Raw genomic sequence first — 24,715 nt, forward strand, 5'->3', positions numbered from 1 at the left:
GATGTTCCCTGATGCCACAGTCAAATTTACCTTAGTATTATAAATACCACATCAGGTCTCCCCTAAAAATAGGCCACTAATCTAGTGGGACTCAGCTGGTCAAGAAAAAATAAACAAATAAATATTAAATACTGTATATGAAAAAGAAGGTAGAAATATAGTCGCTAAGAAAAAAAAGGAATGAAATCTTGTTTTTAAAGCAGAAGGAGACAAGAGAACGGTTGAAGAGTTAAATTGAAAAAGCACTATTAATATAGTCAACAGTATTCCAAAGTTGGGTTATCTTATTTAAAGCTATTTTACAGATATTTTAAAGTTTGAAAAACTTATCTCACTGCCAGAATCTAAAAAAAAACTCTCCTATTCACCAGTAAGCATCAGATTATGCCAAAGCTCTGATTATAGCAAAAACAGCCGGAGAGGTGAGCTAGAACAGAGACATTATGGGTAGGGGGAAGAACTCAAACTAATGAAAGATTCATTGCTGCTGAGAAGAAGTTCCTTTGGCGATAGTCCATCAGCTTACATTGTGTGGGCAGAACCAACTTACACCTGCAATTCAAAATAAAAAAGACAGTGCATTTCAAAACTCGCTGTCACTCTGTTATACCATTTTTGTAAGCAGGCTTTGCCCTGCTCCCACATTCCTTGACATGGGGAGGCTATGCCCTTCCACACTTTTGCCATATTTGTATACGCTAACTCTGAGAAGGCTGTGTATTGAAGCAAAAGGAATTCTCTGAAGTAGTGCAGTTTCAGAATCAGTATACATTCCCTCAAATTTGTACTTGAAGTTTTGATATTCTGGGGATTGCACTTAAGTTCCTTGAAATTTCAGCAGTTTACATAGTCATTGTATCAAAAATATTATACTATTAGTTTTCCTCCTCTGAAGCAGGATAGATATGGCTTCATAGATAATCTTAGCAATAATACACCTTGTAATGCAGTCACATCTCAACAACATAGTGAGACTAATAACAAGTAACATTTAAGAACATTAGAAGGAGATAGTGGGAAGGAGATCAAAACATGAAGACGGGAAAGAGTAAGTCACTGACTTTTAATGAAATACCTGACATAACTCTGTTATCATGTATTCTTGTCTTTAAAGTTTTGTCATTTTTACTGGGAGAATACCAAGCTATAAATATGACGATTAGCTGGTGGGTCCAATTAAAATGCCTTGGACTACTGTTGTGGCAAAACTGCCTTTGCTTTGAAAATAATACCCAACTTTGTTATGCTTTACGAAGGTGTGAACAGAAGATGAGGTCACAACTTCATTAAAGACTGCTGGTTGACATCCTTTAAATAAAGAAAAACAGGCATCAACCCCTTCTGCTGAATATGTTCAGAAGGTTTTATGAATGAATTATCCTCAGAATCATAACACCTTACCCATTCACTACTATCTCAGCCAAAATTCCGTAGACTCATTCTCATCTGTTTCCAGCCTAATAAAAATTGAATGAAATTGGTCCAATGGGATCAGTGCTCTACGCTGATTAACAAATTCAAAATAAAATAAAATGAAATAAAAATAAACATACCATCAGAGGTGCATTTCTACAGTTCTCCACTCTGCCCTTCTAGGTCTATGATGGGGAGTGATTTCTTTGTCTAAACCGTTACCTATCCAGTTTTGTCTCCTCTGCTCCTCAGCTTTGAAAAATATTCAGTACATTTTGGGAGAACTATATTCTCTCTTAGAAAGAAAATGGCTACATAACTTGACAATGACTATCTTTTTAAATGAAAATGTTTCTATTGAAGTAACAAAATATAGTTTGGTTTATCCTTAAATTTAGTATTACTCATATGCATTTGTATAGGTTTAACCTTTAAATTTAGTATTACTTACATGCATTCTTATATCACTAGGTACATTCTTATATCACTAGGCACACCCAACTAATAATCAAAAGTCTAATACTGTGCTCTTTTCCTTATATGTTCAAAATAATCTATATTAAATGTTTCTTTAACTGTAACAGCCAGGTATGTCTTACTAAATAGTATAATCACTGTATCCAAGTATGCCCACTGAAACAGGAATTCTTTAAAGGTAACTCAGGAGTTCAAAGATGCTAAATGAGCAACTGAGGAACAAACAATATGCAAGTAGGTAGTGTTGGAATTCAAACTCAGACCTCCAGCCTTGTAAGCCAACACTTTTATTAAATTACACCAAGCCAGGTCAGACAAGTCAAACTGCTTTAATAAACAAAACATTATTTACTCACTCCCAAGAGAATGGATGCTCCAGGAGTTACAATATCAGAGTAAAACCCTTGCTGTTTCATCACTGGATATTTTTTGGTCAAAATGTTGCTGTCGTCATTCTTAGTCATGTTTCTGCCTGGATCAGAGGAGACTCCATTGGTCACTAATGGAGGGTGAGGCATTATCCACAGAGAATGTGACAGAGCTTGATTCTTTTTCTCCATCCTCTTAAGCTGTTTCAAACCTGTTAAAGTAAAACAACAATTACTATTCCCTTAGTTCAGATCTGTGCTGCAGCATATCAGAAATGGTATGCAGTAGTTCACATCTATGAAAATATCAGTTTTAGACATCAGCATGTCTTGTTATAACTAGAAGACATCACAAAACTAAATGAGTTCTTAAACTATCAGTTTACCATTAAATTACTTCCAAAATATTAGAGATCTGACTATACCTTTGTTAGTGGCAATATTGCAATCTGCCATCATTTAAACTGTGCAATTCTTTCCCTTTCTCCCAAAGTAAAAAATAAAAAATATTCCATTCTCAGTTTGCTAGGTCATTTTATGCAAAAGCCACACAAATATCTCACCAAGATCCCATCCGAATGTTGTAGTATGTAATAGTTCCTCAACCTGACAATTACCAGTAGCATTTTAAAAAACACATCTGGTTCTGCTGTTTCTTTATTTTCAGTGCAATGACGGATGCAAACAGGCTAATCTGATTGCTTGATACCAGCTGCAACTTCATGATAAAATACTGTTCAACTTTGAAAAGTATGTACTAAAATACTGTAAGAGGAGGTCAGTGTAACAGAAAATCATAGGATTAGGGGTTTACCTACTTCATGTGTAACATTTTCTCAGTCAGAATTTCTACAAGGTGTGGCTTATTCCCTGTAAGGAACCTGTCATATCATTCCCTTGTGTGGGCTACATTATTCCACATTATCTTCAATTTTCTAAGCCTACATTCACTGTAAATAATCTGACATGTTGATAAGTATGTTGAGGCCATCACATTATCTAAAGTACAAGACCATATAAAACTAATATACATTTGCCTGATACCACAAAATATACACAAGTGAAGCTCTTCCTTATGCAAAACAGAAAAATAATCCTAATAAACAGTAACAGGATCTCTAAAATGTTAGAAATATAAACCTTGTAGTCGATAATACAGATACAAAATCTTACAGTAAAGAAAACAGCAGATAAATGTGCTCCAAAGATTTCAAATATGCTTTGCTTATCCAAAATATTAAGAATTTTACTATAATAGCAGCCAAACAGCTATGAATAAGAAAGTATTGTTGTACAAGTTAACTTACCATAACAGTAAATGTTTGATTAGCTCATCATTGCAGCAGGCAGAGCTGTATGTGTTATAGTCTGCCAAGGTGAGGGCAACCAGCCAGCTTCCAAAGCTTTAGGGCACATTCCATGTGCCTTAACTGTAGAACAGGCTTGAAGAGACTGGTATAACATCAGTGGTTAGGGTGCCAAACCTCCAGAGCTTTCTTGCTTCAGACTAAGGGAACCTAGAGCCCTGCCAACTAAGTATGTGTTAGGAGAAAGGGAAAATATCCACACCTCACCATAAAAGTTAATAAAAGAAGGGGGTAGAGTGCTCCTACTTCAACAGTGATCTATTTCAACATTTAATGTTATGATAAGTTAGCTTATACAACTGTACTATGTTCATCATTAGATCACTGTTACAATAGCCTAAGTTATACGGATCATACACTAGTGCTTAGAAAGAAAGAGAGAAGGAATAAGGCTCAGAGTCCAACAGCCTGTGGAAAATAGTTCTAGCAATGTCTGCTCTGGGTTTAGAGAGTCTACTTTGTACAGTTAGATAAAGGTGCACAGGTGACCATGTTACTACCTCTAGTATATATATATAGAGTCAACTCCTTTCCAAAAAAACACAGAAGTAGCCAAAGCCCTGGTTCAGTGGGCCTTGACCTTGCCTGCAACTATCTTGCTATGGTGATAGTATCAAAAAGCAATAGCATGAGACAACCATTTGGAAATTGTCAGTTTGACAGCAATTGTCCTTCTTTATTACCTTTATAGGAAATAAATAGTTGATTAGAGTTCCTGAAGGTAATGTCCAGTCAGTGTAGTATCTGAGTTGCCTGTGGACATCAAACGTGTGTATAATTCTTTCTACCCTATTATTTGGTTCTAGATTAGAAACTGGGAGATGAATAGCCTGGGTCAATGTAAACATTGAAATCACTTTCAATGTAAAGAAAGATGAGAGAGGCTTTAATCACTATAAGTGCTTGTAACTCAGATACTCTTGCAGAAGTCAGAGCAAAAAGTAACAATGCTTTCCAAGATAAGAACTTCACATCAGACTTAGGAGCAGGTTCAAAAGGACAAAGTATACGTTTCTCCAGTACAAAATTCAGATCCCAAGAGGGACCTACACTGTCTACTAGCTTGACAGACATGTGAAATCCCTTTCAAAAACTGTTTGGATTGCGGAAGGGTAGAAAGTGGGACCCATGAGCAGACAAGCAGAGATGGATGAGAGGTGAATCTTGGAAGATGAGTAAGGAAGTCTAGAGAATAATAACTTAGACACATAATGTAGAGCCAGAGGTGTCTGGGCCTTAAAAAAGCCTGTTTTTTTTTTGCTTTGGCACAACTACAAAATTTTTTCCATTTAGCCAAATATGATTTTCTAGTAGCATTTTTTAGCCTTCTTTAACATCTGCTACATGTTTTAGAACACAAGTGCTTAAAAGATATTAAAATTCTACCAGCCAGGCAGTGAGTTGCAGAAATTAAAGGTTGAGTATATCAGTGAATTCCTATCCTGTGTGCGACTGTTCATTCTGGAAGGTAGCTTGTGGTAATTGTCTTTGGCCAATTTGAGAAGGGAGAACCACGTTTGCCTGCGGCAAAAAGGAATCACCAGTATCATCCTTGGGGAATCCTTCGGAATCCTACGAAGAACCCTTGGTTATCATAGGAAATGGTAGAAAGGCATAGAGGAACATCCCCAACTGTGTTATGCCATGAAAGGGTGGAAAGGCATACAGGAAACTCGCCATCCACTGGAATGAAATGGGATCTGTCTTCAAAGCTTTTCTGCATGGACTCCTGGATAAGAAATTATTTAAATGTTTGCTATGCATGAAAGCAAACAGATTGGCTTGAGGTGTTCCTCACACTCTTGGGGCCGGTTCTAGTCCTTCTCAGCTTGTCTGCTACAACATTCTTCTCTAACAGAATGTAAGTAGCCTGGAGGGACAGACTGTGTTGAGTTGCTAGTTCCCAGGCTACCACTACAAATTTGGAAAGGGGGTAGGATCTGTTTCCCCCTTGTTTGTTTATGTACCATATCACTCTAGTGCTATCTGTGATTACTAGTAGAGGGCCTTGAATCCAAAGATAGTTCAGCGATTTTTGTTACAGCCATCATTTCTTTGACATTTATGTGGTTTAACTTGGATACAGCTTCTCAAACAGTCTGAGGCATCAGTGGTTAAAAACTGAGTAGGTGCTGGAAGTGAAAAAAGGAGACCTAGGTTGAGAAATGACTGATTTATCTACCAGAGTAACTCCCTTTTCACTACCCTGCGAAAATGAATAAGAGAAGATTTATCTGTGCTCACATGAAATCCCAGACTGAGAAAAACATTTTTTTAACCCAACCCAGGGAATTTTGACAACTTGAAAAGAATCTGCAAAAATAAGCTGGTCATCTAAATATGTAAAAATGTGAGTGTCCTGCAACCTGCCCTCCATCTCCTCTCCCCTGATACAGTATGCTGATGACTTTACTCTCATCTCTGCTCTGATAACATCACTGACCTCCATTCTATTACTCAGAATGCATTCCTCACCATCGAAAAGTGGTTCTCCGATAGCCAACTCATTCTAAACCCAAAATAACCAAAAAAACAAAAACTACTCCTCTTCATTGCTAAATCTCTCTCCCATCATAAATCCACCTTTACCATCTCATCTCTTGATAACACTGTTATTAAGACTGACTCATATACAAAGCTCCTGGGCATCACAATTGATAACCAATTAAAATTTGACCTAAACATTCCACAGTGTATTAAAAAGATGCAGCAAAAAATGGGACTACTCTATAGAAACAAAAAAATCCTATTTTCCAAATCCAAACCTTCACTAGCACAGGCATTACTCCTTCCATGCCTGATCTACACATCTCCAGTACTTACACACCTACAATCCAACTTAATCTCCAAACTAGAACAAACATACAACAAAATTGCCAGATTTGCCAGCAACCAGCCATACAAGTCTCACCACTGTGACTCCAATGGCTTGAATTCCTCCAATTACTATTACTATCCCAGCTTCAATTCACTCACTTCTTAAATCAATAAACCTTGTGCATGTCCTTCCCCACTCTTCTCTAGTATCTCTCTATACTCCTACTCACACTCTCTGCAGCTCCAATCAGCTAGTTCTCGACACTTACAAACCTAATAAGAACACAGAAAAATTACTTTACAAAGGCACAGTTGCCCAAGCCTAGAACAGACCCCTCCCCAAAAATCCATCACAGAAAAGACAATAACAGCTTCAAATTAGAACCGAAAGCCTGCCTTCCAAACACTAGCTCCTGCCCGTACCAGGACCCAACCTAAATATCCACTATACCCAAAAATGTATACACTCAATGCACTCTAAATAATATTAACTCTTGCAGAACAATGAAAAGGTATCGTTAGCTATACTGTAAATCAACTTTGTAAATTCCAACCTCTCTTCTACCATTTTGACTATTATGCTTAGTTCCCTGAAGTGCAAGGCTATGCTCTTGCACTTCACTTACATAAATATTTCAACTTCTGCTATTTTTCTCAAAACTGTCTCTGTTCCTTATAATCTACCATAGCATTTATATACATCTATTATGTAATTGCTCTACCATTGCCTTTTGTATAAAAATGTTATGAGTTTGTGAATTACTAATTGTACAGGACTAATCTTGTAAGCAATTATGCATTTGTATTTGTACAACTCAGTATTTTCTGTAATTGTTAATCTTGATTATTACTGTTTCTGATACTATTTAATTTTTTGGCATATCTGGAGCTTTTCTTCTCGGGACTCCACTGAAAAAGGGCTTTTTGGGCCCAGCTAACCAATGGTTAACCAATGACAAAATAAATAAAATAAACCTGTATTGGGGTGTTACAGGAGCCAGGCACATTGCGAACATCCTTAGAGGTGTTGACAACCCAAAGGACAAAGCAGAGAACTGAAGATGTAAGCAGAAAAGCATATAAATATGTCTGTAATCTTTGAGAATTGGAATGTGATGAAAAGCATCTTTTAAATCCAGACTCACTAAAGAGATGGAATGAGAGGTAACAGAGATTATAGAGAAAGCATTATGAATTTTAATGTGAAAAGAAAGGTCTACTACAAGTCACTAAGTAACTTCTTTCTTTGTTACAAGAAAGATTTTTGAATAGAACCCATTACCTATTTGATGTAGTGGAATATATTCTAAAATCCCATGAGATAGCATTTGATCTAGGATAGGAGGATACATGGAGGTTTAACTGGACCAATGTAGAGGAATCCCCAGAAAAGGAGGATGGGAGTTCCACTGCTAGTAGCAGCCTTGTTGACCGATTCTCAGAATTCAAGTGTCTTTTAAGTTATTCTGTTGCCACAGATGAAAGTGAAGACTTAAGACTTTAGGAAAGCTTTACTTTAATGCCAAGGTGGGAGGGAAAAACATGATGGGGTATATAGTCTTTAGATTGTTGTTTGCTTTGGGAGGACCCTCACTTTTTTTTTAGCCTCTCTGCCATTGTTTTATGAAATTTTGTTTGCCCATGCCTTGCTGGATTTGTTTACTCTGCTTTCTTAAAAAAGGAACCTGAAATGTTGTTTTTGACATGGAAGGGTTGAAAAATCTGGGTAATCCCTTGAATTAACTTTTCCCTTTCATCATATCTTCTAAGGTCCAGCAGAGGAAGGGCCCATACTACCTCTTCATCCAGAGAAGCATTCAGGAACTCAGCTTTGACATATTCTGGTAAATTCTTGGAATGTAGTCAGGCAAATCTCATAATGTAGTGACAGCTGCTCTAGAAACAGCATCAACAGTGTCATAAGAATATATCAAAGAGTGTTTGGTTACCTGAGACACAAAACATAATAAAGAATTCAGACATGTCTAAGTCTTTGAGTAAAGCAGGTCAGCAATTAACTTTCTCATCTTGTCAAAAGAAGCCAGCAAAAAAATGGACATGTGAGCCTGATAATTCACTATGCTGAAGGCTAAGGTGGAAGAAGTGTAAACTTTCTTTCAAACCTATTAATGTTTTTCGTTTTTTCATCTGTCAAAAGGAATAGCATTAGCTGCCAAAAGATGTTTGGGAGAAGATGGTTTCGACAGAGAAATCATTCCTGGGTCTGAGCTAGAGTTTGTAAAAAGAAATGTATAGGTATAAGGAACATTACATAATTTATCAGAATTACTTGGGGCAGGAGGCGGACTATCAGGCAAATTGCTGGTGCTAGGAAAGCATCCTATAAGACTGGAACCAAAAAGCAAAAAAAAAAAAAAACAATAAAAATTAAGAAATCTACAGTTCATAGAAACACTGACAGGTAAAACAGCCAATAAACGTGCAGTAAAATCCAAAATAGTACAAAAACGGTGAATTAGTACTTCTGTTTATTAAATGTAAACTTCTTCAGATCGGATCTGAAAAACTTTATAGTTAATAAAGGAAAGCATTAATCCACCGTTTTTGTACTGTTTTGCATTTTACTTCACATTTACTGGCTGTTTTACCTGTCAATGTCACTGTGGCCTGTGAGTTTCTTATTTTTACCCTATAAGACTGGTAAAACTGGAAGAAGAGGTGCTTGTTGAGGAAAATCATATCTTTGATGGGATTTTTGTATTTCTTTTTGTTCCCATTCTGTGAATAGTATTAGAAGATGGAAACTCTTATTGTGGGAAATTTGAAAAAGAAAAAAACTTCTTCAGGGTCAGATTCCCTATTTTATGGACTAGAAACTTGAAAAATACAGTTTAATTCCTCACTGTTAGACTGACAGTCAGAAAGAGAAAGAGAGAGAGGAATATCTTCTTTAATTCACTGAAGTTTCAGAATGTAAAACACTGAAATAATTGAAATAAACTCTTAGTGAACCCAGCTAAGATGAAGAAAACTTATTAACTTCACGTTTCCTGGGAGATCCCACTCCAGAAAAAGAATGATCCATTGAATGGTCCTTTCTCTAGTGAACAAGCTCATTAGGGCAGCTTCATGAAAGAACATCTGTTCTTTCCTCCAATACTGACAAGTGAGCTTCTCCCATGCCCAAAGAGGACAGATGAACACAGAAGATGTTCCCAAGAAGCAACACCAGAGGGACCAAGAGAAAATGATAAGTGGTCCAAGGCACCCAACTTGGACACAGTATAGTCACTCATCTGTGGCCAAGGAGAAGAGGAAGTGAGCTTCAAACCCAATGCCTCCTACTCAACGTTTTGTCTTACAGACTGAGGAGGGGTAGACCAAAGCACTTGTAGCCTGATCCACGTCTCTGTGGGGATAACATCCTTTACAAGCAGGTAGTGGAGCCTTGGTAAGTTGATCTAGCCTCCTGTCTAAAACTGTTAATTTTGAGTTAAAATGCTTCAATGACAGTCACCATAAACACTATCCCTATCCCCAATACTACATATTTACAGAAAAGTTATTCATTTCCTCACACACAATGGTAAAATGGAAGGTATTTCCCAATGGGGCACTTATCTGTCCAACCTTGAAAAAGCTCAAGCTGATCGATGACCGCTCAAACTCGCATGGAAGATTGTACTTAACAGGAATTATGTTCTGAAGTTTTGGCATCCTCAGCATTGACTTTATACTGCTCTCCTCGAGTTGTTCAGTGATTAGGGTGGATGGAAAGGATCCTAAAGCTTTAGAACCTGTCCGGTTTTCCTATCCCTAGCAGGACATAATCCATATAGTTTAGGCTACTGCAACAGTGATTAAATTATGACCACATGTTCTCCTTTTGCATAACAGCAAATAAGGCATGCAAATAAGATATATCATAATATTAGTGTCAGTGGCTCAACATGTACCATACTTGTCTTTGATGCTAGAAGATCAAAAGACTGTGGGTTATGCTCCCATATCAACTGTTTGGATTCTTTTTCCAATACTAGCCCTCTAGTGCAGCAAAAGAGGATAAAGGGAATGCTGTACTCCTGAAGATGTGATCCATTAGATAAGATGTTAAACCATGTTCCCAGTACTCTGAGCTGATACAGATTAAGTGGATGCAAAAGATTCCATGATTATGAGAAGCCTCATTACAATTCTTCATACATTTTTAAACTTTCTTTATTTTGTATGTGTTTTTCATGAAAACTTCCATTTTATACACATTTATATGCATTTACTCATTCCCCTGCCTTTTCTGCCATAAGCAACTTTGTATTCATCTTAAAGCATCACAATCCCACATTTTCTTATACAGTAATTCCTCATATTTACATCTATTAACTACACACTGCACTAAATAAAATTCTACTTTCAACATCAAATTCTTACTCACATATTCATATTTCTATTTAATATCATACTTAAATCCATTGTTTAAAATATTATTAATATTCTGTTTAAAACTTTTTCTAAAACTACTGTATTTTTTCAAATCCAATAAAAGGTATAGATATTACATATTTCCTTCTGTTGCTCATAATTGCCTGTCCTTTGACAGGTAATTTATTTAGAAATAATGCAAAAAAAAAAAAAAAAAATTCAGATGCCTCCCAGACATACTTTTTTACCTCTCATGTATTGTACAAGTTTTTACAGGTATCCATATTTGTTCTTAATTTCTCCAAAATATCTTCCCAACTATATTCTCTTCCTTTTGCCTCATCTATCCAAAACCCAAAATAAATATTTTTACATAATACAAAATTTCTATTTTAATAGGTTTTAAACATGACCCATGAAAGATGCCAGCATTAGTTCTACTAACTCTTTCTGTTCCCTCATACAAAATTCATACACCACTACATATGCTCATTCACAAAATACATTCGTACTAAACAAACTATTTATATATGGATTTTGAAAAGCTGTCCATATACCTGTTATGCTGTTTATTTCTTCTATCACCTTTGAAACACTCTTTGAGGCAGTCACCAAAGCCGTGGATGAGGGTATTGTGGTTCACACAGCCAATCTTGACCTCGCCAAGGCTTTTAACACCATCCACCATTCTGGAATTATAGCTAAACTCACTAAACTAGGTATAAATCCCTATGTCACAAGATGGGTTGCCAACTGGCTCACTGACATAACCCACACTGTAAAAGTTGCAGACTCCAAATCTGACCTCAAGGGAGTGACAAGTGGAGTGCCACAGGGTTCCGTCCTGGGACCTCTCCTGTTTGGTATCTACTTCTCTGAAGTACAAGCTAATACAGAAGGCCTCTGGCTGACGAAGTTCGCAGATAACTGCAAACTAGGAGCCAACTAGGAGCCATAGTCAAGTCCACAAATGATGTGGACATCCTACAGAAGGGCCTCACTGAGACAGATGCCTGGTGTCACAGCCATGGCCTCAAGCTCAATGGCAAAAAGTGCAGTGTCATCCCCTTTGGTAAAAATGTTGTACCCATGAACTACCACATAGGCAGCAATCTACTAACACCGAATGCATGTTAAGAGACCTTGGGACCCAGGTGGACAGTAGTCTCTCCTTTGATAGTCACATCGCCACAGTAGTCAGGAAGTCCTTCTATGTGGCACACCTCATCATAAAAGGGTTCTCATCCAGGAAAAAAAAGAGGTCATTGTTCCCCTCTACTCATCACTCATTAGACCCATTATAGAGTACAACGCCCCTTTTGGAATGTACCTCACAAGACATCTGCAGCAGCTGGAAAGGCCACAGAAGTACCTCACAAAGAGGATTACTGGCCTCAAACAAATGCCCTACACTGACCGCCTCAAAAAACTCCAGCTTTACTCCGTAGCATATCGCCTACTCCGAGGTGATCTCTGCCTAGCATATAAAGCTATGTCAAACCCAGAGCTGTTGGACATGCTACACCTAAAGAAATCCCAATCCCTCCAAGCTACATGCTCCAGGGACCTAAACCTTGTCACCACAATAAACAGGACACGCTGGAGGGATAGATTCCTGTCCCAGAGACTTCCTATACTCTGGAGCAAGCTACCCATCTATGTCAAGTAAAGTTCTTCATTAGCACTCTTCAAGAAAAATCTTGATGAGTGGATGGGAAATAGGAAATACACCTCGGGGATCACTTCTGTGTCTCTGCTGGACAGTGGCACAGGAAAATAACTTTCTTGGGTGGCGTAAACTATGGTATCTTGCTGGCTAGGCTTATGTAGGTCCTTGGGCCAATAGCCTAGTACCTACCTATGAACCTATGAACCTATAATATTACCTGCCATGCTCTTTATTTCTTCTATCATCTCTCTCTCTAATGCTCATCAGTTCTTGTTTTCCAAACAATATTCCTAGCTTATTTCCTGCATTGAAAACATAAATCTTCTTATTTTAACTGCATTCCAAAAACATTTCCTGTTTTTCATACTGACACTACCATTTCTAATCCCTCTTCCACCTTTAGGAATTGCTCACTCCTTAGCAACTTATTTCTGTTACTATTGTAACTTCAAATGCATAAGATATGAATAAGGTACCTTAACTCCTTATTTCCCACTCTACCTCATCTAAATTTCTCTGGTAATTCATAATCACTGCATTCAGTATCACCATTAGCAAAACTCCATTCAGTGGGTACTCTTGCTTAATCCATTTCAGAGCCTGTACCATCTCATCCTCCTAGCCATCAACTACTACTTTATTACATGCATTTTCATAGATTGAGAGAATAAAGGTATGCTAGAAAACACTCCCCCTTTAACAATTCAATATCTCCTGCATGCTACTATGCTATATACTTTCAAATCATTTGGCTAAATCACATGCCATAACCCCATTACCCTTTTTTCTTACAACACTATTATCTCCTTCATCAAAATAAATATATCTTTGACTTGTCTACTTTTTATTCCACACATCCCTACATGTGTCACTTATTTATTCATTTATTTATTTATTGCATCTGTTTACTGAGAAAGTACACTGGGCCTAGATGAGCCCATTTTCATTGCAGGCCCGGGGAGAAAAGCTCCACATACATTAAATTCATATAAGAAATATCACACATAGTACAGAATTTATATACGGTTGCAGTGCACGGAAAACAGTTTGAGCACACAGTGCAGATTGTTTGCATCCATAGTATGACCATAGAAGTAGAAATTGTACACATTCATAATATACATCTATATATATTTTTTTTTTTTACTTGACATTTGTTGCCGGGTTAGTCCACTGGGCTAAAAACCCATTTTCAGTGGAGACCCAAGGAGAAAAGCTCCAGTACAGACAAATTACAGAACGAATGATTACAGACATATACAGAGAAATTATATTAAATAAGTTCCTAATATACAGAAGAGATAAAGTAGTATAACATGATAACAATTTTTTTTAACATTGGCAGAGCATTCAGTTGGGTTTTCCAAAGATTACAGAGAGAGGAGAGAATTAAATAGAAGAGCCAGCAGTGTGTGCATATGTACATGTGGAGGAGTAATAAGCCTAGGGGGTTTATTCTCAGAGTAGGACAAAGGTGAGGGGGAAAGGTTAGGAGGTTTTGCAGCTGAAAGTCAGTGTAGAAGGAGTGAAAAGACACACAGCATAGTAGTGGATTACATAGGGGCTTGACAGGGACAACTTTTGGTGTTAAGAAGGTGAAGTTGCAGTTCTTTTTTGAAGTGTTTAGGATGGGGAATAGATCTTATGGTTTGTTGGAGTCTGTACATGGTTGTAGCCTGTATGTTAGTAAGGATTGGAGTGGCATAGAGGAGGGAGGGGAGAAGGAGAGCCTGAGCAAGGGAGAGTCTAGCAGTGGGAGTTAGAAATTTTCTATTACGGTATAGGAGACCTAGTTTTTGGTGGATTGTTTTTATGTTTTGCAAGACATGTAAGTTAAATTTGAGCTCATTATTCATGATGGATACCTAGGAGCTTAGTCTGGGGCTCAGATTGTATGATGGTCTTATTGGAGAATGTGATGAGAAATGCAGATTTATGTTGAGTGAGGGTGAAAGAGCTGGAGTTTAGGTTTAAGATGAGTTTATTATCAGACAGCCATTTTTCAGTGGATAGAAAGGTATCTTGAGTCAGTGCATGGAGATCTGAGATGTTATTGGAAATGGAGATGAGTGTGGAATCATCAGCGTATTGTATTAGGGAGGACTGATTGCAAGATGCATGAAGATCATTTGTGAAAATTTTGAACAGGAGGGAACCCAGGATGGAACCTTGGGGTACGCCAGATGTGATGGGAAGAGAGGGGGAGCAACAGGACAGCCATCTGACAGATTGTTGCCTATTTAAAAGGTAACTAGTGAATCGCTGAAGTGAAGGAGGAGAGAGATTGAGGTTAGCAAGTTTAGATAGAAGAATAGGGTGAGAAACAATGTCAAAAGCTTTGGAGAGGTCAAGGAAAAGACAGAAAACGAGCTGGTTGTGACCTCTAGCCTCTGCTATTTTATGTGTAAAAGATAGGAGTGCAGTGGTTGTACTGTGGAATAGCTGAAAACCATGTTGAGTGGGTGTAAGGAGGTTTTCCTGAAGGAGAAGGTTTAGTAGCTGATTATGGGTGCATTTTTCAAGTATTTTTGATAGAGGGGAAAGAATGGCTATGGGTCTGTAGTTAGATAGGCCAGTAGAATTTCCCCCTTTATGCAGAGGGATGGTGAAGAAGGATTTCCAAATGTTGGGGACTGTGACTTCTTAAATGGATCTATTTATTATTATGGATACGGGGAAGGCTATGGCATCAGCAGCTATTTTGAGGAAGAGAGGTGTGAGGTTGTCTGAAGAGAGACAGCAGGGGTTTGAGCTTGAGCAGAAGTGATTTTATGTAAGCAGTAGAAACAGGTTGAAGAGTGAACATGTTTTTATTAAGTGGGTTGGGAGGGTTCATAGGTTTATATGTAGGTACTAGGCTATTGGCCCTATGGTCTATATAAGCCTACCCAAACGGTACCCTGGCTTTTGCCACCCAAGAAAATTATTTTCCTGTGCCCCTGTCAAGCAGAGCCACAGAAGTGATCCCCGGGGTGAATTTCCTATCTCCCATCCAATCATCAAGATGTTTCTTGAAGAGTGCTAATGGGGAGCTTTGTTTGATATAGATAGGTAGTTTGTTTCAGAGTATGGGACGTCTCTGGGACAGGAATCTATCCCTCCAGCATGTTCCGTTTATTGTGGTGACAAGGTTCAGGTCTCTAGAGCGTGTAGCTCAGAAGGATTGGGATTTCCTTAAGTGGAGCATGTCCAAAAGCTCTGAGGTTTGACATAGCTTTGTATGTTAGGCAGAGATCGCCTCTGAGTAGGCGATATGCGACAGAATAAAGCTGGAGTCTTTTGAGACGGTTTGCTTAGGGCATCTGTTTGAGGCCGGTAATCCTCTGAGGTATTTCTGCGGCCTTTCCAGTTGTTGTAGATGTCTTGTGAGGTACATACCAAAAGGGACGTTGTACTCTATAATGGGGCTAATGAGTGATGAGTAGAGGGGAACAATGACCTCTTTTTTCCTGGATGAAAAACCTTTTGTGATGAGGTGCATTAGACGGGGTGTTAGTATTGTGGTTAGTGTGTGTGAGTTTTTGGACAGTATGAAAGAAGTGATTGTTGAGAAAGGTAGCAGTTTCAAGTGGAGTGTTGTATGGGAAAGGGGGAGTTGAAGGGTGACCAGGCTGGAGAAGTTTGTTAAGGGTAGTCCAGAATTTATGTGGATTAGATTTACAGTTTAGCTGGGGAGAGGTGTAGTAGGAATATTTATCATTGTCGATTTGTTTCTTTACAAGGTTCCTGAGTTCTCTGTAGTTTGGGAACAGAGGTGGTGACTTGGATTTAGCCCAGGCTTTCAAGCACGGTCTCTTCTGTGCATGAAAGATCTAGTTTCTTTAGATAGCCAAGGGGCGTAATTAACTTTAATTCTAATTCTTCTGGAGTGAGCAAAGGAGTTGAGAGTTTCGAGGAAAATATGGTTAAATTTTAGCACTGCTTCATTGAGAGGGAGTTGCCTAAGGAAGGACCAATTGAAGCTAGACAGTATAGAGTTAAATAAGTTGGCATTAAAATTAGAGAGTTTAAAGCAGTCTCTGTAGGAGTGTGTTTTGGGTAATTGACTAGTGTGTCTTTGGCTGGAGGTGGGAAAATCATCACATAAGGGGCTGTGGTAGAGGTTAGGGGAGTTTGTCAGGATCCAGTCAATAGTAGAATTGGAAGAAGAGGTTTTATGTAAGCGGGTGGGGGGTGTTATTAGTTGGCAGAATCCATGTAGATTAATACACATTTGAGGAGTGTCAGTTGTTAGTTTAGACCAATCAATGTTGACATCTCCAAGGATGAGGGTCTCATATGGTATATTATGGGAGAACCAGGTGAGGATGGGAATCAAGGGTGGGGATGTTATTACCTGGAGGAATGTATATGGCGATGGTGGCAAATTTCTTGTGAGAGTTTAGATGGCAATTTAGGATAATTAGTTCAGCTGGGTGGAAGTCGGGAATAGGGATGTTAATTGGTGAGAGGTATATAATGTCAGAGTAGAGGATTGCTATGCCACCCTCTTTTTTAGGGCTCTGTCAGAGCAGTAAATATTATAGCCAGGTGTTAGTATTTCAGAGTTTGTGATGTTGGGTTTTAGCCAGGTTTCACATAAAGCTAGAATGTAAGGACAGGTATGGGCTATCCAGGTATGAAGCTCAGTGATTTTGTTGGCAAGGCTTTCAATATTTTGAGAAAGGATGGTTAGGTGTTTAGGAGGAATTGTGAGAGGGTTGGGGAGGGAATGGTTTAAGAGGAGGTGGGGAGGTAGTGGAAATGTTGAGGGGGGTGTTGTTATGGGAATGATGGCCGGGGTTGGGGTGGATGTCCCCTGACAGGAGTAAGCTACTAATGTAGAGGTTTAGTGGAGATGGCGGAATCTGGAGGTAGTAGTATTTAGGTTTGAGTTTCCAGGAGAGAGGATGCAGTTGATCTAGAGTATATTTGTGAAGGCAGATGTTAGAGAAACTGAAGAGAGATGGGGAGATTACAAAAGAGTAAGAAATACTGGCAATTGTAGGAGGGGGTGAGGTGGAAGAATGCATAGAAGGGTGGGAGAGGTTATTGTGAAAAGAGGTAGAGAGTAAGAGAAGTATTAGGCATGAAATAGAAATGTATATATGCTGCATTGTGTGCTGTTTGGGGTATAGCTGATGCATTTGTACGAACAGGATAGGTGAAGAGGAAATGAAAAGTAAGATTAACAGACTGTGACTGGAGATAGTGACAGAGAGGAACTGTTGCATGACTAGGTGTGCAGGCAGGAAGGGGAGGGTTAGGAGAGGATAAAAGTACTGATATGGGGTGGGTGGGAATGGGGGTAGGGCAGATGGAGTGAGCCCAAGAATAGTGAGGGCGAATGGAGCGGAGCTACACACAGAAAGGGAGACAGTAGAATCACCAAGAAAACAAACCATCTAGAAGCAGCAAGAAATAGTAAGTATGTGAGCAAAGAGAGGCAAGGGGAGAAAAAGAGAATGCTGAACAGATTTACAGTGTATTTCTCTGAAAATGGAGACATCAAAGGAAGAGTAGGGAAGAAGAGGTAAATAGCATAATGTAGGAAAAATCAGAAAAGAAAGGTTAGACTAGGAGAGAAAAGCAGAGAAGAACAAGGGGGAAACAGCAGGACATAAGCTACAGAGTATAACTTGCCACAAAAAGGCAAAAGTGGGGGAAATGAGGGCATAGAAAGAGGGGTAAAGACAGGAAGCAGAAGAGGTGATGTGCAAGCTGCAGCCAGCAATGGGAGTGCAGTGAGACTGTTAAATATATGTCTAACTTGCGAAATGTAAATAGGACATACTTTAACTAATACAAAAAGGTGAGAAGGCTCAGCTGGGAAGACTGTAATTCTGGTAGGTCCGAGTAGGGCAGTTCTGGGGGCTTGAAGGTGTAGTTACTATAAATTCTTTAACTAATACAAAAAGGTGAGAAGGCTCAGCTGGGAAGACTGTAATTCTGGTAAATCTGGGTAGAGCTGTTCTATGGGCTTGAAGGTGTAGTTACTGTAAATTCCCAAACCAGCCACTTGCACACCACAGGTCAGGGGAGAGAGGGAAGAATGATGGCTATATGTAATATTATTAGCAGTGAAGAGTATCAGATTAAGGATAAGAATTATTGGAGACTTGTAGTCTAAACAGTTGGGATTTAGCAAGACATGGTGAGAGTACAAGGCGTTAGTTATGGAAGAGAGAATAGAGAGGTTATACAGGTATTTAGATGGAGTAAAGTAAAGTTATGATGGAGGAAGTCAGGTTTTGGGGTGTGTTGTTAAGGTGCAGGAACAAACCCAGAGAGAAGAGAGATGTAGTCTGAGAGATTTCTTAAAGAATGCGGGATTGCTAATTGTTCTGATTGAAGGTGGGAGGTTATTCTATAGTTTTGAGACAGTAAAAGAGTACAGCATTTGGCCAGCTGAGAGGTTGGGTTTATCAACTTTCAGCAACATTTTGTTTTCAGATCTAAGAGGTCGGTTAGGATGATAGTCAGTATAGAGGAGAGAGAGGGGCAGGTTGTTGGTTTGTATATACGTTTATATGCAGTAGTTAATTGTAGACACGTGAGGAAGTATGAACCAGTTTAGTTGATGCAGAGAGGAACAGTGGTGGGCTGAAAATCTTACATTTGTTACAAATTTGGCAACCTTATTGTAGCATGAGTCAAGTTTAGTTTTCAGTGAGGACTGAATATTGGTGAGGATGGGGGCCCCATATAAGAGAGATGGAAGTAGGAATGATGAAGCTAGAGACTTTTTTGCAGAAAAGTTAAGAAAATAGTTGTGCCTATAAAGGCTACCTAGTTTTTGATCTGTTTTTGAGGTTACTGTGGATATGAAGGTTGAATGTTAGATTATCATCAATGATGACACCTAGCAGTTAAGTGCTTGGAACGACTTCAATGATAGTGTTGGTTTGGGAGTGGACAGAGTATTCATTCTTGTTGAGAAGGCTGTTTTTCTGGGGGGTGAATATTAAGAGTTTTGTTTTATTAGGGTTTAGAGTGAGATGGTTCTTTGACATCCCAGTTTCTGTTGATGTAAAGGCTTCTTGAGTAAGATGTTGCAGCTCAAAGACTGATTTGGCAGTGCAGATTATAGTAGAATCATCTGCATATTGGATAACAGTGCCATGGGTAAGAGTGCTATGGAAGTTGTTGACAAATATACTGAATAGGAGGGGACCTAATATAGATCCCTGGGGTATACATGTAATTGTGTTCAGGAAGGGAGAGAAGGAATGTTGCCATATAGACGACTGCTGCCTGTTGGTAAGATAGCTAGAAAACCAATGTAAGGTCGGGGGTGAGAAACAAAAGTTGGAGAGTTTGGTGAGCAGAAGATAGTGGGAAACTGTACTGAAGGCCTTTGATAGATCAAGAAAGGGCGTGGAGACCATGAAGCCAGCATCACAATCTCTATTTACTGTGTCCATGAAGGAAATGAGAGTGGTGCTAGTACTATGTCCGGGTCTAAAGCCATGTTGAGTGGGGGATAGGATTTGGTGTTTAACCAGATAATCAAGAAGCTCAATGTGAGCACACTTTTCTAATATTTTGGAGATAGGAGAAAAAATGGAGATGGGTCGGAAATTGGAGATTTCAAAGTTGTTATGGCTTTTATGAAGTGGGTGAACAAATGTTTTTTCCAGATATCTGGTATACTTGACTCCTGAATAGATCTATTGAAGAGAATGCTGATGGGGTAGGAAATGGAGGATGCAGACAGTTGTAGGAATTCTGCAGGTAAGTTATCTGGTACATTAGTACATGGTTTCAGTTTATGAAGGAGATTTTTTTATGGTGGAGGTTGGTATAGGTCAGAATGAAAAAAGTAGGTAGAGGAAAAGTCAAGGAATGTGGTGATACTGATGGTCATCCTGGTGGGTTGGGGTCAGTTTGTGGGAAGGTGGTGGTAAGCTGGGCAATTGTGTCAATAAAATATGCGTTAAAGAGTGAGGCTAACTTGAAAGGTGTTTTCTCTGGGTTTGGGAATGGATTATTATTTGAACCTGGGTGGAGTAAGGAGTTGATTGCACTCCAAAATTTCTTTGGGTTTTGTTTGTGTTGGTCTTGGAGGCATTAGAAGTGTTCTTTTTTTGACCACTAGTCATTTTGCTTGATTGTGAAGCTGTTTATATTGAATGAAATGAAGTCGGAAGAATTTCTGTTTTTCTGCCAAGCTTTCCAGGCTATGTCCCTTGCAGACATGATTTGTTTTGTGGATTTGATAAGCCAGCTGGGATGTTTTACCTTGACTCTTTTTAGATGGAGAGGAGCTAATCTATTTAAGATCCTAAGAAATGTAGAATTAAAGAATTCAACAGTTTCATTAAATGGGAGATATTTTAATGGAGACCAGTTGAAGTTTTGCAAGATGTCATTAAAGGTATTAGGGGAGAAGTGAGATAAATCTCAGGTTTGCTTGAATTAGTGTTTACTTGGTACTGAGGTGGACTTACTGATTATAAAGGCCGGTAAGGGGTCACTAATACTATCTGGTAGTGCTCCAGAGGAGGAGATTTTGTTAGGGTCATAAACCAGGATCCAATCCAGGATTGAGCCTTTATCAGTGTTATTGTTGGGTCTGGTTATATCGGTACTTAGCTGGGTATAGATGTGAAGATTAATGTTGGTGGAAGGGTTGTGATTAGAGATATTGAGCCACTTAATATAAGCGTTGCCTAAGATGATCGTTTCATTTTAAATATTGTTGGTTGTCCAGACAAGAATATCTTCTAGTATAGGTGAGATGTATATGACCATAATACAAAGGCTTTTACAGTTATTCAGTTTTAGGAAGGTGACAAGTATCTCTGCAGTGGAAAACTGTGTGATAGGTTATGTGTAGGGAACTACTGTGTAGGTTCATATGTTCATAGATGTTTACTAGGTTAACGACCACAAGGGCCTTTTTAAGCCTAGCCATGCATCCCAAATCTTTGACGAGTTCTAATACCCTTGATAAGTGTAAGCATGGGCCTGGTAGATGAACCATTTACAGGTTGCCTGTTTGCATCAGAGACATACATGCCAAACCAGGGATGACTTTCTGGTTTCCCATCCAAATGTCCAAGTTGCACTTGAATTGGATTAGGGTGGAACTCTGCTTCACATGGATGGGGATATTTGGTATTTGGATATATCAAGGCGATGCTCTGTAACGGCAGTGAAATTTAGTTTATTTTGGCTTAACCAGGCATGCAGATAAGGAATTTTATTTCTATTTCTTATGCTTTGGAGATTGATGGTAGTAAAGTTTATGGATTTTAAGGAGTTCATGGGATTATGGGATGGAGGGGAGGGGCTAGGGTTTGGATGTATGTCTCCACATTGAATTAGGTTGCAGAGGGTAGGAAGAGTAACAGGTTGGGGCTTCTTTTTAATATTGTGGTGGCATTCAGTAGCAAAGTTAATATGATGGTTGTTTGGAAGGGAGAGAATTGTTGTTGGTTTGTAAAATTAAACCTGTGGCATATAGACTACAGTCTACCACAGAGTAGCTGGGGGAGAGATTGAGTATAAGTTGAAGTTATAGAGATGGGTTTGGAAGATATGTAGGTTGGTTGATATGATGAAAGTTGTAGAAGGAGACAGAGGTATAGAGTGAGTGTAAAGGGAATAGTGTTTAAGATGAGAGACATTGTAGAGAGGTGTGCTTGTGTATGTAAGAAATATATGGTTTATAGAGTAATAATGTTGAAAAAATATATAAAGAAAGTAGGAGTGATGGTGTTTGAGGGAAGTATAGATAGGAGTATTGGAGTATATAAGCAGAGAAGAGGTACCTAGATAATGGATAAAGGGATTTATAGGAGGTGGGAGTAAGAAATAAAAGAGAAGGTTAGAAAAAAGATGTAAAGTGGTTAAGAATAGGAGGAATGGAAGACAAGAAGAGGAGTATATGAGAGGAGTAAGATGAGGAGTGAGTGGATTGATGGCAAGTTGGTGGGAGTAGTGTAAAGGATGGGGAGTGTGATTGAAGAACACAGCTGATAGGTGGAGTATGGCTAGGTATAAAAGTAATTAAAGTGGGGGTGGGTTGGAATGGGGGTAAGGGAGAAAAGTGAACCCAAACACAGTAAGGGTGAATGAAGCGGGTTGGAACAGGAACAGATATGCCCTGAAATCAAGAAAAACAAACAATCAGTGTAATCTGCAGATAAGTGGAGAAGGATGTATTTCTCTTATAAAGATATACTAGCCACTGGAAAAAGGGTAGCATATCCCAAATTACCTCTATAGATGGATTAAAACATTAAAACCAACCAACACTATTTCAAGATATCTAACAAAAGTTAGACAGGGAGCCAACAGGGAAGTGACAGGCTAATGCACCATTTGAACTCCCAACCAACACTATTTCAAGATATCTAACAAAAGTTAGACAGGGAGCCAACAGGGAAGTGACAGGCTAATGCACCATTTGGACTCAGTGATGTGCTTAAAGCCTTAATTACAAAATATTGTCACTGAGCAATATACACATACAATTATGTTCCGGAGGTTAGTTTAGTTTTGTGTATGCCCGGCTTGTAGAGTTGTGGGCTGAAATCGATTGAGTTGCAGTCAAAGTTTTTTCTGACTGCTGTGGTCACTGAATTGACTGCTAGAAGAGAAAAAGACAGCCAAAATTAGACAACAAGGCAAGAATGGGTAAGTAAATGTAGAAGTGTAGGGTCAGTCTGGGTAGGTGTCTGAGATTGAACTGAGAGATAGAGGAGAGAGAGAAGACACAATGAAGGAAAAAGGAAGGAGATATAAATATAGAGGAAACAGCAGTGGAAGGAGAAAGAGGATAGTCAGGGTGTAAAAAGCAATTTCTAGTAGAGTTGTGAGGGACAGGAATGCAGAAATAGGCAGGTAGTAGGCTTCAGAACAATTAAAGGGAAGCGCAACATGTAACAGAATGCTAATACAGCAGTATATATAGCAAAAATACAAACAGCAGGTACAACTTTACACATAGGTTACATGTTCACTTATACATATTACGCAACTACTGCAGGTATAGGAGCAGATACTCACAGTTCGCCTAATGCACTTATCAGATGAGGAAAGCAGCTCTAAATGTAGATATTCACACCACAAGAAATGTAGCTAAGCTGTAGGTATTCCAATGATTAAATAGCTAACACTGTAAATATTCAGGTTCAAGTATCGATCTATATAAAACTACACCTATGCACTTATTCAAGCTAAAACTGTAATTATTCCGGGTCTAACATGTACCGATACAGACCGGATTATATATCAGTAATTCCAGGCCATAATATGAATGTATAACATTTAGGCAGCTTATATAGCTAGGAAGTCAATAAAAAAGTGCACGAAACCAAGAAAATCCAGCCAAGGCAGAAACCAGGAACCGAAACAAAACGTTCAAACCACTTTTTATCTTTTATTCCACGTTTTAAAAGCCAATGCTGCTCAGGTCACAAAACGAAAACCACACAGATCCAAGTTGAGCGCGCTTTCACTTCGTATAATAACAAAGCTTCCTCAGAACATATTGCTTCCACTGATGCCCTCATTTTATATACCTGTTAATAAGCGTTAATTGACATTAATTTACATCTCATTGCCCCTCTTAAATATTAACCCATTACACACCTCCTATAAAAACTGCAAAATAAACTATGTTCCAACCAAAGACTCTCACAATTATATAAAAGTGTCAGTGTGTGCAAATATCTAGGATAACCTAACAATCCAAAAAATTTCTTTAAAAACAATAAAACTGGAGTGTGTTGAACTTGGTTGGAACATAGTTTATTTTGCAGTTTTTAAAGGTGGTGTGTAATGGGTTACTATTTAAGAGGGGCAATGAGATGTAAATTAATGTCAATTAATGCTTATTAACAGGTATATAAAATGAGGGCATTAGTGGAAGCAATATGTTCTGAGGAAGCTTTGTCACTATACGAAGTGAAAGCGCGCTCAACTTGGATCTGTGTGGTTTTCGTTTTGTGACCTGAGCAGCATTGGCTTTTAAAACGTGGAATAAAAGATAAAAAGCTTATATAGCTAACCAGCAGATGTATACAACACAGGAGTATAATGCCAGACAGTTTTGGTGAATAAAGATGAAAACAATACTCTAGGCAAATTTAGACAATTCATAAGTACATGCATTCAGGAGCGCACTACTCAAAGCTTCAAAAAGATATCCTTGTTGGTCATACAGGAGAAATGTGACGAGACTGGGCACAAGTCACTTTCTTTTCACACAGCAAGCAAAAAAATAAACCGTTCTG

At 38.6% G+C, this 24,715-nt stretch overlaps 1 protein-coding gene across 1 annotated transcript in view; it reads right to left on the reverse strand.

The window, feature by feature from the left end:
* The window catches only part of DNAH1 (dynein axonemal heavy chain 1), a 5,225,710-nt gene that overhangs the window by 5,176,515 nt on the left and 24,480 nt on the right, over window positions 1-24,715 (reverse strand). Inside the window, exon 2 of the mRNA XM_044076389.1 lies at window positions 2,247-2,470. Coding sequence (XP_043932324.1) covers window positions 2,247-2,450 — 204 coding nt within the window. The 5' untranslated portion in view covers window positions 2,451-2,470. The remainder of the gene's footprint in view (window positions 1-2,246; window positions 2,471-24,715) is intronic.

This window comes from Protopterus annectens, chromosome 7.part0, assembly GCF_019279795.1.
Source record: "Protopterus annectens isolate FY-2018-M chromosome 7.part0, PAN1.0, whole genome shotgun sequence".
NCBI lineage: Eukaryota > Metazoa > Chordata > Ceratodontiformes > Protopteridae > Protopterus > Protopterus annectens.